The sequence below is a fragment of the Crocodylus porosus genome, unplaced genomic scaffold (genome assembly GCF_001723895.1).
Source record: "Crocodylus porosus isolate Cpor-Errol unplaced genomic scaffold, CroPor_comp1, whole genome shotgun sequence".
Lineage (NCBI taxonomy): Eukaryota > Metazoa > Chordata > Crocodylia > Crocodylidae > Crocodylus > Crocodylus porosus.
The window spans coordinates 52,142,059-52,159,199 of record NW_017728947.1 but is presented as its reverse complement, the minus strand read 5'-3'; the positions used below and the strand labels follow the sequence as shown (position 1 = coordinate 52,159,199).

Here is a 17,141-nt window from a genome sequence, read left to right as displayed (position 1 = left end):
GCAGCATCGCATTGCAGGCTCATGTTCATCTTGTGGTCAATGATGACCCCCAAGTCTCTTTCTTCTGTAGATACAGTATTCATCTCATAGAAAACATGGAAGTATAGTGAAAGAGAAGTAGTAATTAACTGAAATGGCCAGTGGCTTTCAGGGTTACCAGAAGCAGTCTTTTCCGGGCCTGATGAGCTTTAAAAGAAGTCAAGGCTGTCAACTAAAATGCTTGTAGGTATCTTCATCTAAATGCATAAAATGTAAAATCACATTCTTACTGATTCTGAAAAATAAGGACTTAAACCATTGGGCTTAATTCTTTCCTATTTGACAATGCTATCAGCTTCCTTAAAAAGAGTAAAAGTTACACAAATACTCAGAAGAAACTAGACAAGCTGGTCTTCACACCACCACTGTTACATTGACCTGATCCCCGATAATATATGCCAACCACAGAGTTTGAAATACAAGGAAAAAACAAAAGCCAGGAGAGACAGGGATATTCTGAAAAGAAGAGTAATCCACTGCATAATGGAGCAAGATTCCACTCTGGGGAAAAAGCAACCCTCTCATCCTACCCCAAAGTGAGGATGTGCTTGGTCTCTAGCAGAAATAAAAAAGGGAAAGAGCACCTCCCTGCATATCTAGTTATTTAAAAGGTACCAAACTAAGGGGCTATTTGTCAGCTTGTAGAGGCAGTTACAATTAAGTGTGAGGTAGTAAAAAGTGCATTAAGCTGGAGTGAAAGTACAGAAGCCCTAACATTAATTTAAAGGATAAAAATAAAAGTAAAAACCCTCTGAAAACCACTACAGAATCTGACAAAACTTAAAGGTTAGTTAGAGCTTCAGAAAACTGTGTGTTGAAACAATGTACTCTTATGTTCTCACATCTCTCATACCCCCAATATATTATATGTTCCCTGGTTTTAACAGACCAACCCCATATGCTGGACTAATCTAGCGTGCAGGGTCATATCATTCAGTGGGGGTCTCCCCAGTGGTCCAGAAATTTGGTGGCAGGGAAGTAGTGGTAGCATTAATTGCCTAGGATCCCAAAGCTGTACTGGAAGCCATGGGAATTAACACTGCCACTACTCCCCTGCTGCCAAATCTCTGGACCCTGCACGTGGGGGTCTATATTTATTTCTTTCATGAAATGCATGCTCCCAGTGTCCCCAAGCTCGTTGGGGGTGGTGCATGCTTTGTTTGAGAAAATACAGTATCTAGATTTCTTAAAATGTAAAAAGTAACCGTGATTTCCTTGCAGCTGAAGTTATTTATTTTCAACACCTCTAACATTCTTGAAAATTATTTTTACCCTTACCTTGCAGACATGTACTCTCAAGCTTACTCAATCTTAAAAGGAATTTAAAGGCAAAAGAACTTTTTCCTTTATATTTGAAGTATATAACACATTCATTTGAAGGTAAGAAGCAGGCCACTCCGTGAAGCCTGGACTGTGAGTTCCAGGGATCAGATCACTCTGAGCGACTCTGAACTGCTTCCCATTTAGGCGGTAGCACAAATGAATACTAAATGTCTCGATACAGTGCTACAAGAATATTTAGTGTCTACAGCTTCCCTCACTCTTGCTTGAATGTTGTTTTAGAAAAAATACAGATAAGTGGATAACCTGGCATAATTAGTCAAACTCTTTTTTGAAATATTTTGGACAAAGTCTCAGCAATTTTCTGACCTCCTCTTCTGGCTGCTGCTCTCACTACCAAGACAGCAGTTTTATCAGAAAAGCAAAACAGGGAACACAGAGCTAAGGATTCAAAAGGTGAGTCCATCAATCCTGCCAAATATCAGGATGTGTGTGTACACCAAATATCGGGGTGGGGGAGGGAGGCGTCTTTTTTCTAAAACCACCGCTTCTGAAATTTCTAGCTGTTGTCCTTAAGAGAATCTGGAACATATATTAATCACATGAGGTATAAATAAGGCAACTCAGGATACAGGCACAAAAACAAGGTAACTTATGGTGAGAACTTACTCCATATTAACTACCGGTTTGCATGCACTTATCCCCCAACAAACGCAAAGTAGCTTATCCCGTTTTCATCAAGGGATGCTGCATGCATACCAATAATGAAAGGTGTGAAGTATGTGGACAAACATTCAAAGCAGCACTTAATGATTTATGATATTTTGCCCTTACTTTATTTTATAGATGATATGGCAAGTGCTCATAGTGGCAGGGCACCCCCCCATGCTGTCACTGTCCCAGCTGCTAGATCCAGCTAGGCTCCAACCCTGTGCCCCATCATCAGCACAGAAATCACACCTCTGCCACTGCCCCCACTGCTGCTGGGTACAGGCTCCAGTTGGGTTTCAGCCCTGTGTTCCACTGTTGGCACAGAAATATGGGTGACCTGGTGAGGGGACTCCAGGTCTTCAACCACCTGGGCAATAGCGATCATCACTTGCTAGAATTCGCCATCCAGCGCAGGGTGTCAAGGGCCTGCAGCAAGGCAGTACCCTTGACTTCAAGAGGGCCAACTTCAATGAGTTGAGATTAGTGGGAGAGGCACTGGGGTCCTGGAGAGCAGGGGAACTGGGTGCCCAAGATGAGTGGTCATTCCTTAAGGAAACGATACTCAGAGCCCAGGGGGTGACAAGCCCAACAAGAAGCCAAGGGGGCAAGAGTCTCCAAAAGCCCTCCCTGGCTCACCAAGGGCATTCGAGAATACCTGATTGACAAAAAGGAGGCATACACCCAGTGGAAGGAACAGGCTATCACCAAAGAGGAGTATACCTCCACTGCTAGGGTCTGTAGGGAGGCTGTTAGGAAAGCTAAGGCAGATACGGAACTAGGGCTAGCATCACGGATAACAAAAAGTCCTTTTTTTAAATACATAGGGAGTATGAGAAGGCACCGGGTAATGTGGGACCCCTGCAGGATATGCTTGACAGCCTGGTAGTTGCACCAGTGAAGAAAGCAGACCTCTTTAACAATTTCTTTGCCTCCATTTTCTTGTGCGGGGACCGGGACTCCCCCACCGAGATTCAGGACAGACTCAGGAGAAATTCCGCCAGGCCTAGGGTCAAGTTAGGGAACTCCTGGATTGGGCTGGATGTGTTCAAATCAGCAGGTCCAGATGGTGTCCACCCCAGGGTGTTGAGGGAATTGGCAGGGGTTATCACAGGGCCCCGGCACAGGTTTATGAGCACTCGTGGTGCTCTGGCCAGGTGCTGGACGACTGGAAGAGGGCCAGTGTGGTCCTCATCTTCAAAAAGGGGAGGAGGGAGGGCCCGGGCAACTATAGGCCCTTTAGTCTTACTTCAATCCTGGGGAAGCTGTTTGAGAAGATTATCAAGGAGCACATCTGTGATAGGCCAGCAGCAGGAATGATGCTCAAGGCCAAGCAGCTTCGTTTCATTAGGGTCAGGTCCTGTCAGATCAACCTAACTGCCTTCTATGATCAGGTCACAAAATCGTTGGATGCAGGTGTCACGGTGAATGTAGTCTTTCTGGACTTCAGGAAGGCCTTTGACACCGTCTCCCACCCCATCCTCATTAAAAAGCTAGGCAACTGTGGCATTGATGCCTACACAGTCAGATGGATTGCAAATTGGCTGAGGGGTCATACTCCGAGAATGGCGGTGGATGGGTCATATTCAACCTGGAGGGAAGCGGGCAGTGGAATCCCCCAGGGCTCGGTTCAATTGCTTTATTAGCGACTTGGATGACAGGGTGAAAAGCACCCTGTTTAAATTTGCAGACGACACTGGGGTAAGGTGGGCATGCTAGAAGGGAAGGACAGATTACAGCTGGACCTGGACAGGTTACAGGGATGAGGAAATGAAAATCAGATGGGAGTCAATACTGACAAGTGCAGGGGGCTGCACTTAGGCAGTAGGAACCAGCAGCATACCTATAGGCTGGGGAATTCCCTTCTCAAAAGCGTGGTGGCAGAAAGAGATCTTGGAGTCATTATTGACTCCAAGAGGAACATGGGCTGACAATGCAAGGACACAGTCAGTAGGGCTAACCATATCTCCCCTTATCCCCCCATCATGTCACCCATGCTTCCTACCTCTTGTGTAGTACTTGCTGCTCCAGGCTCATGTTTAGTACAAAATGGTCCAGCCTTCCATGCCTCTGTATCTCCACAGTCACAAAACCCCCCGCCAGTAGAAGTATGCATCTGGAAAATTAAAAGCTTTTTCAGCCAAATTTATTTCTATGTAACAAACAATAACACAAGCCTGCATTTGTTCAAGCAATACATGTATTAAATATCATCAATGAAATAATGGAGAAGATATCACAGAGATGGAAGCAACCACAGAAGAGGTCATCTGGTCCACCCCCAAATGGTACCTAAGTAGGTATGGGTATGAAGTAGCCCATCAGCTTTTATACTCCAACATTTCAATCTTATTCTATACATTTCTGCTGTGGCATATTACAGTAATCTTGCAAGCTGTTCTACATGGGGAGACCCCGGAACAAAATGGAGCTTCTCTGTTTTCAAATAAGCTATATGAATGGGTTCAAGGATATAGGCATAGGGAACTTGTTGCAGATTTTGAAATGAAATGTCCTAAGATGGAATGCACAGGAGACCCCAGTAATTAAGCAGCACTCCCAATACCTGTTTTATGTTCGTATGGACGTGACAAATAAGTAAAAATCTTTACAACTTCTCATGCCCTCAACTGCAAAATCAGAGCTTGTAGGCAGACAAGGAAAATGTTATACCTGGAAACTCTCATGAGAAGCTGTGAGGGGACCCCGAGTCAGGCAAAGCCATGAGAGTGTCAACTCCCCTTGCAGTGAGATACCCAATTAAAGGGCAGCCAAATTTAGGAAGAAAAAAAACCCAACTTTCAACATACAACATCAAAACAAACAGTATAACCACAAAATTGTCACAGTAGTTCTATTAGGCTTGCCTAAAGGATGGAAGATAGATTAGGAATGTGACTACTACCAGGACTTCCTGAGGAGTCTGAATGCCAGGCTCTGCTCCAGCAGAAAGTTAAGATGAAGTATAAAATACAATACTAATAGTGACTGTACACGATTTCTCCCAATATCTCAGTTGCAATCAAACTTCTAAGAATAGTTATTAGAAATAGGGAACACGCTCTCAAAGAGCAGATATTTTTCATCAATACAATTTTTTAAAAGAAAGAAGCAGCATTTAATTCTGTAGCTTGTATCTACAAATGGGGAAATAAATTCAGCCTGCTTCCATTTGATCTTCCTGTTCCAGCTACCATTATTTCTGCCTCATTCTAAATTACTGAAAAGGTAGGGCAAAAAGACTGGAAACTAGGCTCCTGGCTCATATACCTGGCTGTTCCTGTAAGCTTGTGGGCACGGTGGATATATATATATATTTTACTTCTGTCATTCTTGAAGTATTTTAAGGCTTACTTGTAATGCACTCTGACATCAGCAGATCAAGGAATCCACAGAATTACAGAGTACTACGTTTTATCTATGTTCTCAGTATACCCTCTGCCTCTTTACTACTCTCAACCACTTTTGAGGCTCTCAGCCTATATCCAAGCTGCCTGACTATCCCACTCTCAGCATATCCTCTTAAAGATCAGTTGCGGCCACTTGGTACAGGAAAGAACAGCATCCAAAATAAACATAATTCTAACAAGCAATTAAAGTAAAGAGTGAAAATGTAGCCCATTTTAAAACTGTGCAGGTTTACAATTAAACTGGATACATACTGGATTTAGAAGTTCTTTAGTTTAATTTTTCAGCAAAGTTACATTGCTTTAAAGGCTTGTGATCCTTCCAATCAGTACAATGAAATGATCGGCTGTTTCAATGACTCTTTAAAAAAGGAGTTATCAGTGAAGATGGGCAGAGAAAAAACACAGGAGAGAGGCATGTAGGAGAACAGCATAAGAAAATACTTGAAAAGATTATTCTCCAAATAAGGCAGCAGTAGTTGGAACCTCTGACAGGTCACATGGATTTGCCTCTGAGAGCATCCAAAAGGTGGCAGGAAGAGAAGATCCAGTTCTACACAAATCTATTGTATTTGACACTTGTTTTAATTTTTTCCATCTAAGCTCCGTGACCCAGTTGAAGGAGGTTTAAACAAACACATCCAAGCAAGGAAACACAACAAAAGTTTATGGATCTGTGTTATGACTAGTGAAAAGACTATATGATTGGGCCCTTTGGGTACAAGTTTATTTTATTTTAAATAACAAGTATGAGTCGAGAGACCTATTCACTAGGATCAAATTGTAACCAAGTACCATTTACATAACTTTGACAAGGGGGATTTTTAGTTGGGACTTTCAGCATCTCTACTAAGAATCCTTATGCATTAAGTAAGCAATAATGTTTTAAAGATTTTAGCAACACTTATGTTCCTTAATTCTCTGAATACTCCTTTTCAGATTTGCTAAAGTAACATTGGTTCACATTTGCTCAATAAGCACATTAAAGCTGGTCCAAATGAAAGTTGTAAAAGAACACCTCCAAACTTCACCCCACCCCTCAAAACCAAACCTGCCACTCACCATGAACCTGATGCCTAATTTCAGAATAAGGAGGAAACAACAGAGCTTCAATACACCCAGTCATTCTATTTCATTTTCAACTAAGAGCTAGAAATAAGCCGAGGTGAGAACACCTCTGCTTATTTGCTAGCCCAAAATTTTCCTGAATCAAGGGCAAGATTCAAATATCAGATCTGTATGGGGAAAGTGCCATGTCATTCCTCAGCACTGAAACTCTTCCCTTTGAAGCCAGCCAGACCCAGAGCCTGGACATATTCTGGAAGCATTGTAAGACCTGCTTGGGCCAGCATTTAGCAAGTCAAGCTAACCTGGGATACTGTTTGGTGAGGGAAATGTTTTATCTTTTATTCTAATACCCTGGTACTTTATTCCCTTGTTTTAAAAACTATTTCTGTAAATTCCCTTGTTGGGAATGGCAGCATATAAATCTAATGAATGAATAAATAAAATGTCTTGAATACAAGACCTGATCCTACACACACACACAACCACTACAGTAACAAAACTAAGATATGCAATGTGGGTGCTACATTCTCAGATCAAGAGAGTCTGCCTTTTAGGTCCACCAGGCAGAGAAGTCTCCCTAGCTGAAGAAAACATGACGACTGAAAGAGACCTCATTAGTCACCGAGTCCAGTCACCTGTTACTGCAGGTAAGAGCTGCGTCTAAAAGTCCATTTGAATTCTTTGCCTCTACTAACCATATCAAAAGGCAGTTCCAGAAATTCACTGCTCTGATATTAAAAACCTTCTAATTTCCAATCTAAATTTAGGCCTGGGCAGGGTTTATCCATTTGTTTTTATACCAACATTGATCTTTAGGTTAAAGATGTCCTGAAATACTCATCAAGAACCATCATATCCCCTTAGCCTTCATCTTGCAAGATTTCACCAGTCAAGTTCTTCTAGTCTCTTCTCATAAAATAAGTGCTCCATTCCCTAGTCATCCTACTCTCCCTTCTCCATACCTGTTCCAGTTTAAATTTACGCTTCTGGAACAGGTGACAAAAATTGTACAAAATATTCCAGACAACCTCTACCTCCTCAGTCTCCATACAACAGCATGAATACTTCCCTACCTCTACTAGAAATATCTCCCCCAATACACCCTCAATTACTTTGAAGAAATTTTATTAATAGGATGGTTGCTATTGTTTGTGCAACTGAGCCCCATTTTTTTCACCTGGTCATTCACTTTAACAAATTCATAAATTTGGGGTGGTAAGAATAAACTTTATTCATAATCTTTATACATCTCTCCATAGACAGATAGACAGATATAGGGCTTAGTGTCTATAAGGCTCCTGGAGCACTCTGACTGGTTACTGAAACAACCAATCAGAGTGCCACCATGACAACAGGGGTGGGGGGGAGAGGAGGGGCGGGCCAGCCCTACTCTTTAGAGGCGGGGGCAGCAGCACAGGGTGCTGGTGGAGGGGGATGGAGGGACAAGGTTTCCCCCTCCTCCCTCACTCCTGGGAAGCAGAGGCAGCACGGGGTGGTAGGTGGCAGCGCTCCATCCCCGCCTACTCCACGTCATTCTTGACAGGCAATTTGCTAGGGATATTATAACCCAGAAGGAAATTTCTGTAAACATTTACAACTTTTCACAAAAGACTGTCATACCTTGTAACGGTGGTTCTTGTGAATGCTATTCTGGAAGCAGTCTATACAGAGCACACAAGTTGGATCAATTGCACAGTCTCTGCAACAAAAATACTAATTAAATAACATTCTGAACTAAAAACATGGAGCATTCATATGTGAGCGTTGCTGCCATTATAAGAACTGTGTGGATGACACCATACTCAGGTTCAGCATCAACTTATGAAATATCTGTTACTTTGAAACACCAAGGTTAAAAAATTCTTAAGCAAAGTTTTAGTAGCAGCATGTTAATTACAGTTTTCCAAAATTGTTGCTATGTCCAACCTTCTGCAATAAATGAAACAGGGTCCTACAGACAATAGCTTTCCTTACTTCACATCTCTGATTCACCCCTCCATCTGGTAAAGGAGGAATATCGTGGACAAAACATTACATCATTAATCAAAAGGATATGAGCAGGCATTACATCTCTAGCAGGAAAAATGACACACTCCCACTAGAAACTGGAAACTTACAGGCGTTAATGAAGTTTCTCCCTCAGGAAACAAAGAGAGAAAGATCTTGTTTTAACAGGGCAGCTCTCTCCTGCCTCTGCAGAATCCAATGCCTATGCATCTCCCCCACTTGACTCCTCCCAGAGACCAAGACAAATCCACCACAGGGAAGTGCTCCTTGGCCCTTCCCTAGATTGGGGCGACCCCAGTCTGGGGGATGAACAGGGAGAATTTCCCAGCAGTCTGACTCTTCCCACAACTGTACAGGCATTTGAGCTTGCAGCTGCCCCTCTGCCCACCTCCCTACACCCTCTCCATGCCAGGGACACCCTGGTCAGGAAAGGCATGAGGAGCCTTTCCTCACTGCTCCACTCCCCCCAGAAACAGGGAGGAAGAGTGAAACAGTGGCTTGTGGCAGGGCAACCTAGGGGTGCCGTGACCTCCCCTAGTGCCCTTACCTACCGTGCCAAATTGGGTCTTGAATGCACCCTCTATCTCACCCGCCACGTCTTGTCGGTATATCATTAATGGGAGGCTGCCTTCCTGCCCTCCTTGGCACGGGGTCTTACTATACCAGAGCTGCACCCTCACGGGTGCCCCCATACTTTTCCCGCAGCCCTCGCCGCACCGAGGCCTATCTCCCGTGTTCTCGTAACCGGTGCCAGGGCCTTGCCCTTCTACCACTGCCCACTCTGGGCCTTGCCTCTATACACGTGCCCCCTTCCCGGGGCCTCGCGCTCTCCGCCCGCACTGGGGCCCTTGCCCGCACTTCTCGCGCTCTCCGCCCGCACTGGGGCCCTCTACGCCTGACTCGGGCTTCCCTGAATTGGGGCTCAGGCAGCCTTAGCCTCACCTGGCTCCCAGACCCGCCTCTTCAGGCCTATGCCCCACTGGGGCTCTTGCCCGCACACAACACTGAGCTCTTCCCAAAGCTGCCCGCACTGGGCCGGGGTCGAGACACCCCAAAACGCAGCGCCCCTGTGGCGCTAGGAACACCCCCACCTTGCTGGGGAGCTCCTAATGAGGCCTCCTCCACTCCTACAGCCTCGCCCAGTGCTCTGGTTGTAACAACAACCAAAACCAAAATCTCCCCCTTCTGGGTTACAACACAAACACAACTTCCAAGCCAACCTGGCTCCCTTTTACGCGTATCCTTATCAGGGTTTCCTCTACCCTGTATTGTCAAGCAGACGCTCTCCAGCCATCAGGCCTCTCCGCTATGTTCTGTTCTGCTTGCTCCAACAGAACTCCCTCTTCCCTGGCTGCCAGAAGGGAACTGACTCTGCCTTAGCCTTCTCTGTTTATAAGGGCCAGGCCCTGCCCCCTGGTGGTCAGCTGACCCAATCTGTTGCCATAGCAACTCCCACCTGCTACCCTGGTGAGTGGCAGCTGAGCCCATTTACTACTATTCAGTAGCAGGCACCCTAGTGCCCTGCTACATGGCTATTATCCAAACCTTCCCAAAACTGGGGAGCAGAGGAGAGAGGGTGAAAGCATGCCTGAATACCTATATACTCCTTCTTGCAGGATGATTTCTACAGCTGCAAATTTCCCAGAACTTTGCAGCAGTTGAAATAAATGCCCGTTCATGGCTAAAGACTCCATCACAACAGATGCACACAGAGGCAGCTTTGATTCTAACATTTCCTAATTCTTGGGGGTTTGACTTTGCTTCCTTATTAAAGTTATTTAATACCATTTTTGTGTGTAATTTCCTAGGTTTTTAACCCAGCCAACTGAAAAACACAATCCATCATGTGGTACTGTACCCAACCCACATGTATCACCAGGGCTTGATTTTTTACACTCACCACATACCTCTGCCACTTGTGTGAATGGTCAAGGAGAAGTAATAGGGTACCTCTATAATCCAGTAAATGTATCCTCTTCTCACTTAAAACTTATTCATGACCTATAACTAACCAAGCAAAATTAAGTTTGGTATCTTTAAAAACAAAAAAACCCAATTTAACTAAATCTGAAAATCATTTCCATCTCTGCAATTTGCAGTGTGACTTTAAAAAAAGAGGAGCAACTGGCATCTTCCCACTCCTTCATGGGTAAGCAGCCACAGTGAGCTTTCACTTACTGTGGGGTTTGAGTCCACATGCAGTTATTGTAGAATAGGTGACAAGGTAAAAAAGATCAGCCCACCTTTGCCTCCTAATATCTTATTTGTGGGTCAGTCCCCTCACTCTTCTTCACAGCCTTGATTCCTAACTTTGAGGGAGGGGTTGACTTGGCAGCCTTAATAAAGTTCTTTCAGCATAATCTTGCACATGTACTTTCCTAGGTTTTTAATTTAAAAACAAAATATGACTGAGCTGCACCTGAAACAACCACTTCCATAGAGAGTTCATTTCTTTGCTTTTCACATGCACTGAAAACCGTGTTCAGTCTCAATTGGATGTGATATTAAAGCCACCGTCACAACTCTTTATTCATAGACTCTAATGTTGCACAAACAGACTATGCAGCAGTAATACATCTAGCACCAAAAATAATTTTATTAAATCTATTTTTTCTGCATTACCTAACAGAAGAATATTCACAATGAGAGTCCTAGTGCTCACCTGCAGGAGTATGTTGTCTCTCCACCTTTGAACACCTTCCCACAGAGCTGAGAAGATCCACTTTGCCGCAGCTTCTCCAGGCAGATGTCTGGGTCTTCCCCAAACAAACACCTCTCCAAAGGATAAAATATTGTGACCTGGGCCAATTCTTCCTGCTTCTCCAGCAAGGGATCCATTTCTGAAGAGTAAATGTTTGGCACGTGCTTTGCCAAACATTGTAAAAAAGTGGCCTGGAAATCGACTCTTTCATCCCACCACTGCAAAAAAATTGGAGCATGAGTCAAATATAAGTGGATAAATAAAATTAAGGAAAACAGTATAATTCAGGGGAAAAGACTGTTATGAAACCAGGGTCATTTTCTATCTCAACAGCTAGTTCTGTGCACCAAGCTTGGTTTTTTATTTTGGCAACCATCAGTCCTTCCAGATCCCAGTGTATGCATGAGAGGTCACCTAGGCCTTTGACACATATACCTAGGCAGGAGTTTTTGGAGGAACGGAGGCTGCCCAGACTTTCCATCCCCCTTTTAGGCCACTGAGACAGAATCCAAAGGCCAGACTGAGTCCAGAAGCTTGATGTCTCCATAGCTGTAGTTGTACAGACATCCAGGAATCGAAGCCAGCTCTCCTGCATGGCAGACAAGGATTCTACTACTGAACCACAGTGGACTCCTGTGCATCGGGAAAAATGTACCTTCATATTTATAGCAGTAATTACTAAGTATTATTAATACTTAGTTTTAGAAATGTTGAGGCTCTTAAGTTTCCTTGAGCCATATCTCAGCCGTCATTTGCTACTACTATAGCAGTTTAAGCTTCCACCAGGCCTCTCCAGTTGCTCAGCTTTTCTTCTTTAACTCTCAACTGCACACCTGCAATCCCCACCAATTAGGAATTTCTCCTATTAAAAAAAATGAACAAAGGCAAACTAATTCCTCTGTCAGGAAACTAGATGCATGCATGTTTTTTCTTACAAATATAACTTAACTTGAAACATGAGCCATCTAAAAAAAATTCTCTCAATTCCAGCAAACGGGTCAAGACCATAACAAAGCAAGAACATGGGAATTCGTAAGACATCTTACGGCTGAGCACCTTGTTAATAAATGAAAATGAAGAACATTTAAATGAAAAAACAACCTTCACTTCTAACTTAAAAATAATACTTGGGTCAATAGTTGGAAGCAACCTCAAAGGTCAACTGTTTGAACTTGCTGGATGGTTTAAGAATAGTGCATTTTGCATCCATGCCAGACAGGTACCTAGCCAGCCTCTTGAAAATTCTAATCAGAGAATCCATCTACAACATCCATAGTCAGCTTGTTCCATTGTCCTTCTGCTCTTGCACAAACTTTTTTCCTGAAATTTAATTTAAATCTGATTTGCTGGAGTTTGAGGCCATTACCCCCTTAATCCTCTTTTCTCCAGACTAAACATACCTGGCTCTCTAATCTCTTCTCATACAGCTTGCATTCCAACCCTTTATCGTCTGTATCAACCATTTTTGGGTCCCCTCCTCAAAGTTAAAATCCAAATATATTAGTGGAGATAGAAAGCTGTTACAGTTACTCATTTTTACTATATAGACTGCAGCACCTTCCCACTGATTATCACCAGACAGAAAGAACATTAACCTGGTTTCAAATTCTTACAACTTCAATACTGCAGAAAGCAGTATTGGCTGAAATTCAAATAGAGATAACCTCATATTTGTTCCCCCAAGGTATCTGTCATGCTTCAACAGCATATTCAAGTCCAAATAACTTTATCTACAAGAGAGAGAAGCTTCTTAACACCAAGATAAAACAGCCTGGATTAACTATGCCACTCACTGGACAAACTAATCTGTTAATAGAGATTTGCTGGATGTTACAGTCAAACCAGACAACCCCTTCTTTGCTTCCTGCACAAGCACAACAGCAAAGTTTTAAATATATTTTAACATTATCAGCTTCAGTTCAAGATTTCCACTGTATTCTAGACACCATCTTCAACCGGCATCTGCCTCACATGCTTTCTTGTTTCACATCAGCTAAAGTGCCTTGCAAGTACAAAGTCTTGGAAGAGTCATTTTTTAAACTTAACTAGTGGTTTACAGAGCAAGTATTAAATTAACAGTTAACTGAAAAGTAAACCCCCAATTTACTGGGCCCTCCAATGAGTGGATGTATTAAAAAAAAGAAAAGTGGAAGTAAATTGTCCCTGTAAAAGCAGATGCCACTTCAAAATAAAGCTCATTTTGCTTGAATATATTTTGCTTAGTACCTTTTTACTTTTTTTTTTTAATATGTATGTGTTTAGCATAACGGCTTCAATTGTTCCTTCCAAATCTAGCTCGGTGTATTTGTTCAAATAAGAAAAAAGTGTCCTTCATATGTTGCCTCCTAGAGCATAAAGGATCACAATGTTTAGCTCTCCTACCACTGCAAAGATTAGCTAGCTCCGTTCCCAAGAAACTGTGCCTGCTTAGTTTTTGTCAGAACACAACATGCAAAACTCTCAAGAAACATAAGGGTAGGCTTTCTTGACCATCTGCCAACAACTTAGCATGAGTTCTCACAGTATCCAGATTTGCAAGCATTCAAACATTCCCAAAGTTTTTAATTCTATTCCAAGTACTTAGAAGTTGCTCTGAGACCGGAAAAGACGGAGGATGGACCATGGAGAAGCATAACAGTAGAAACTCTTAAATAGCTGTCCTTTGCTTCAAATAAATTAATTCTCATTACTCCAATACTCAAGAAACAACAACTCCATATATTAGGAGAGGAAGAATAGTCCTGTGGTTATGACACTGGGCCAGGACTCAACAGTCAGCACTATTAGAAACCTCCTTACATGTCCTTATTCCCATGTTCATGTTCCTATCTGTAAAACAAGGATAGTATTTCACATCACACATGGGTTTTAAAAGGGTAAATGGTTTTCAGACATGCTGATACTACAGTGATGAGGGTTACATAAACGCTTAGTCAGTGGAGTCCACGCCTAGATTTAAACAGATTTCTCACAAAAATCAAATATTGACTATCTATACTCAAGCCTCTGTAGCAGTGCCTGTGTCCAGGAACTAAATCCTTTGGAAGAGCTGTTTAAAAATAGAAATGCTTCCACAACCACTGCTCACACCATATTGGGTTACTGTCAGTTAGATTTCATAGACATCAGGGCTGGAAGGTACCTCGGGAGATCATCGAGTCCAGCCCCCTGCCCAAAGGGCAGGAAGTCAGCTGGGGTTATAGGATCCCAGCAAGATAAGTGTCCAATTTACTCTTGAAGGTGTTCAAAGTAGGTGCTTGAACGTTAATTCAATGTTCCACTACTACGAGCATCAAATTTAGTATCCTTGCTGTCAAAACAAATTTCCTTTCCCTCAAATAAAAAGTAGCAAATGAAAATTGCTGTCCATGCAATTCTCAGTGGTTCTATTTGTTGGAAAGATGGGGTGATGAGGAACAATGGTAATAAGCTGATGGAGAATAGGTTTAGGTTAGAGATCAGAAGGCAGTATTTTATAGTTAGGGTGGCCAGAATGTAGAACCACCTTCCTAGGGAGGTGGCCCTTGCCCCTACCTTGGGCAAATTCAAAAAGACGTTAGATGATCACCTGTCTGGGGTCTTGTGAATCCAGCATTCATTCCTGCCTGTGGCAGGGGGTCAGGCTAGATGATCTGATCAGGTCCCTCCTGACCCTAGCTACTATGAAACTATGCCCCACACAATAATGGGTGCCTATACACATTATCTGACATGCTCTAATTAGAATGCTTTGGAGCAGCCTCAATTAATCAAGTCTGCTCCCTGTTCTAATAAGAATGCTCTAGCATCACCACAGTGTTACATGTATAAGCCCCTGCCCACCCCAGGTTTAATACATGTGACGCTGCTGCATTTTAATTAGGATGGCTCTCTAAGAACCGCTCAAATTAAAAGGCCTCAACCCCACCCCCAAGCATGTGTACAGGCACCCTAAAATACTGGTACATGTGAATAACTCTTACATTAATAAGTCTGTATAAAAATTGAACTTTTGCCATCCCTAATTTTGGGTTTAATGCATGTTTTCTTCAGTGAGGATTTTTTTTGGTTCCGAAATAAATAATAGCCTATCTAGTAAGGCATAAACCATTAGGCAAAATACTGGCATGCACAGATTAAAAAATGAAAACATTCCATCTTGAATCTGAGTCTCTAGAAGAAAAGGTTTTTTACAAAATGTCTCTCTCCCTAATGCAGACATGGAACTAATTTGCTATGTAAACTGTATTAGATTGTTGCCAATCAAGAACTTGAAAGTAAGGACATGTCAGCATTAAGGTCCTCTATGCAATGTTTTGTCCCCATTATGTATTTTGTCCCCATTATGATACAGTCTTTAAAAAAATAAAAAAAAAGATGTAGGCAGGGAATAGGGCTGTGCAAAGCTTCAGCCTGATTCAGATTTGGAGATTCAGCCCCTGAATCGAATCGGGAGACCCATTAAAAGGTCTGAATCAAATCAGAAGCCTCCCACTTGATTTGGAGATTCAGGCAGTCCCCGCTTGCAAGCTACAGGAAGCTGGACCTGGGCTCGGGTGGGGGGGGAAAGGGGAGAGGGGTGAAGGAGGGAGGAGGAAACCATGGGGGGGTCCCTGCCTGGCCCCATCCCCTACCAGCTCCCCCAGGCCCCCGAGTGTCCCCTCCGCCCCAATGGCTGCCCCACCTGGCCCCAGCATCCTGGCACTTAAAAAAAAATTATTATTTTTTTTTTTTAATCGTGGCACTCACCAGCTGCAACAGCAGCAATCAGGGCTTCTGGGGGCTTGTGGCAGAGCTCCCCCATGCAGCACAGGGATCATCCACCCCTGCCTGGCACCTGCGCAGCAGCTGTCGCATCACGCGGGTGCAGTGTAGGTCAGCAGGGCGCCGTGCGCTGTCCCAGAGCTGAAGTAGTTCCAGCAGTCACCCAGAGCCCATCAGTGCTCAGCCCAAGCGGCCTCAGCTCCTAGACAGCACGCGGAGCCCCGCAGCTCCCTGCAAAGCCATACTGCACTCGCGCGATGCGACAACTGCCACACAGGTGGCAGGCAGGGGGGGCTGATCAGCACTGCTCTTGGGGGGGGTTCTGCCACAAGCCCCCAGAGACCGCTGCTGCAGCCATTGAGTGTGGGGATTTTTAAATTTTTTTATTTTTAAGTGTCGGGACACTGGGACCAGGCAGGGAAGCCATTGGGAAGGGTTGGGGGAACGGGTGGGGTACCACTTGCCACCGCCACTGTTGCCTGCTCAATTCACAGGAGATTCAGCCCAATTCAACAGCCGAATCTCCAAATCCAAACTGGCCAAATCAAATCTGGACAGTGATTTGAATCACCAAATCGAATCACTGTCCCTCTGAATTGGCTGAATCCAAAGTCAAATTTAATACTTGCTGCTTTGCACAGGCCTAGTGGAGAAGTAATAAAAAACCTCCTGACTTATTCAGTGTACATATAGGTTTGGTCTGACAGTAGTCAAGGTTGTGTGGTAGAAGGGGTTACATTCTGCTGGATTCCTGCTCATTTGCTGCAGAAGTTGATACAGGTACAGGGAACAAAGCACAGGGCTGCAGAACCTTACAGGATGGTTGAGTTAGTTGAATACTGTCCTGGAGAATGTATTCTGTCCCTGCTTCTGCTGCAGAGTTCCTACATGATGCTAAAAAAAGAACTTTTCACAGGCAGTCATTAATTGTGCATTCCTCAGTTTCTGACAGCCTGACTGATTCTGACCCCAGGACTGATTTGAAGAAAGTCCAAGCATTTGGAACTGCAACATAAACTGCTTAAGGGTGCATTTGAACTATATAAACTGTTTTCAATGTCAAACACCCTGAAAAATCAGGTCCTGTATGTCTCAAAATCAATGGAAACGTTGATCTTAATCTCTCTGTGCATTGTCCCTCTTTTGCAGATGGAGAACTAAATACCAGTTCATTTCAAAGATTTGGG

The 17,141-nt window shown here is 43.5% G+C and overlaps 1 protein-coding gene across 3 annotated transcripts in view; it reads right to left on the bottom strand.

The window, feature by feature from the left end:
* UBR1 (ubiquitin protein ligase E3 component n-recognin 1) overlaps positions 1 to 17,141 on the bottom strand; it is a 122,057-nt gene that overhangs the window by 94,673 nt on the left and 10,243 nt on the right. For all 3 annotated transcript variants that reach the window (XM_019551684.1, XM_019551685.1, XM_019551686.1), the window contains exons 2-4: positions 11,173 to 11,429; positions 8,124 to 8,202; positions 4,034 to 4,144 (exon numbers count right to left, since the gene is read on the bottom strand). In XM_019551684.1, the coding sequence (XP_019407229.1) occupies positions 4,034 to 4,144; positions 8,124 to 8,202; positions 11,173 to 11,429 (447 nt within the window). The remainder of the gene's footprint in view (positions 1 to 4,033; positions 4,145 to 8,123; positions 8,203 to 11,172; positions 11,430 to 17,141) is intronic.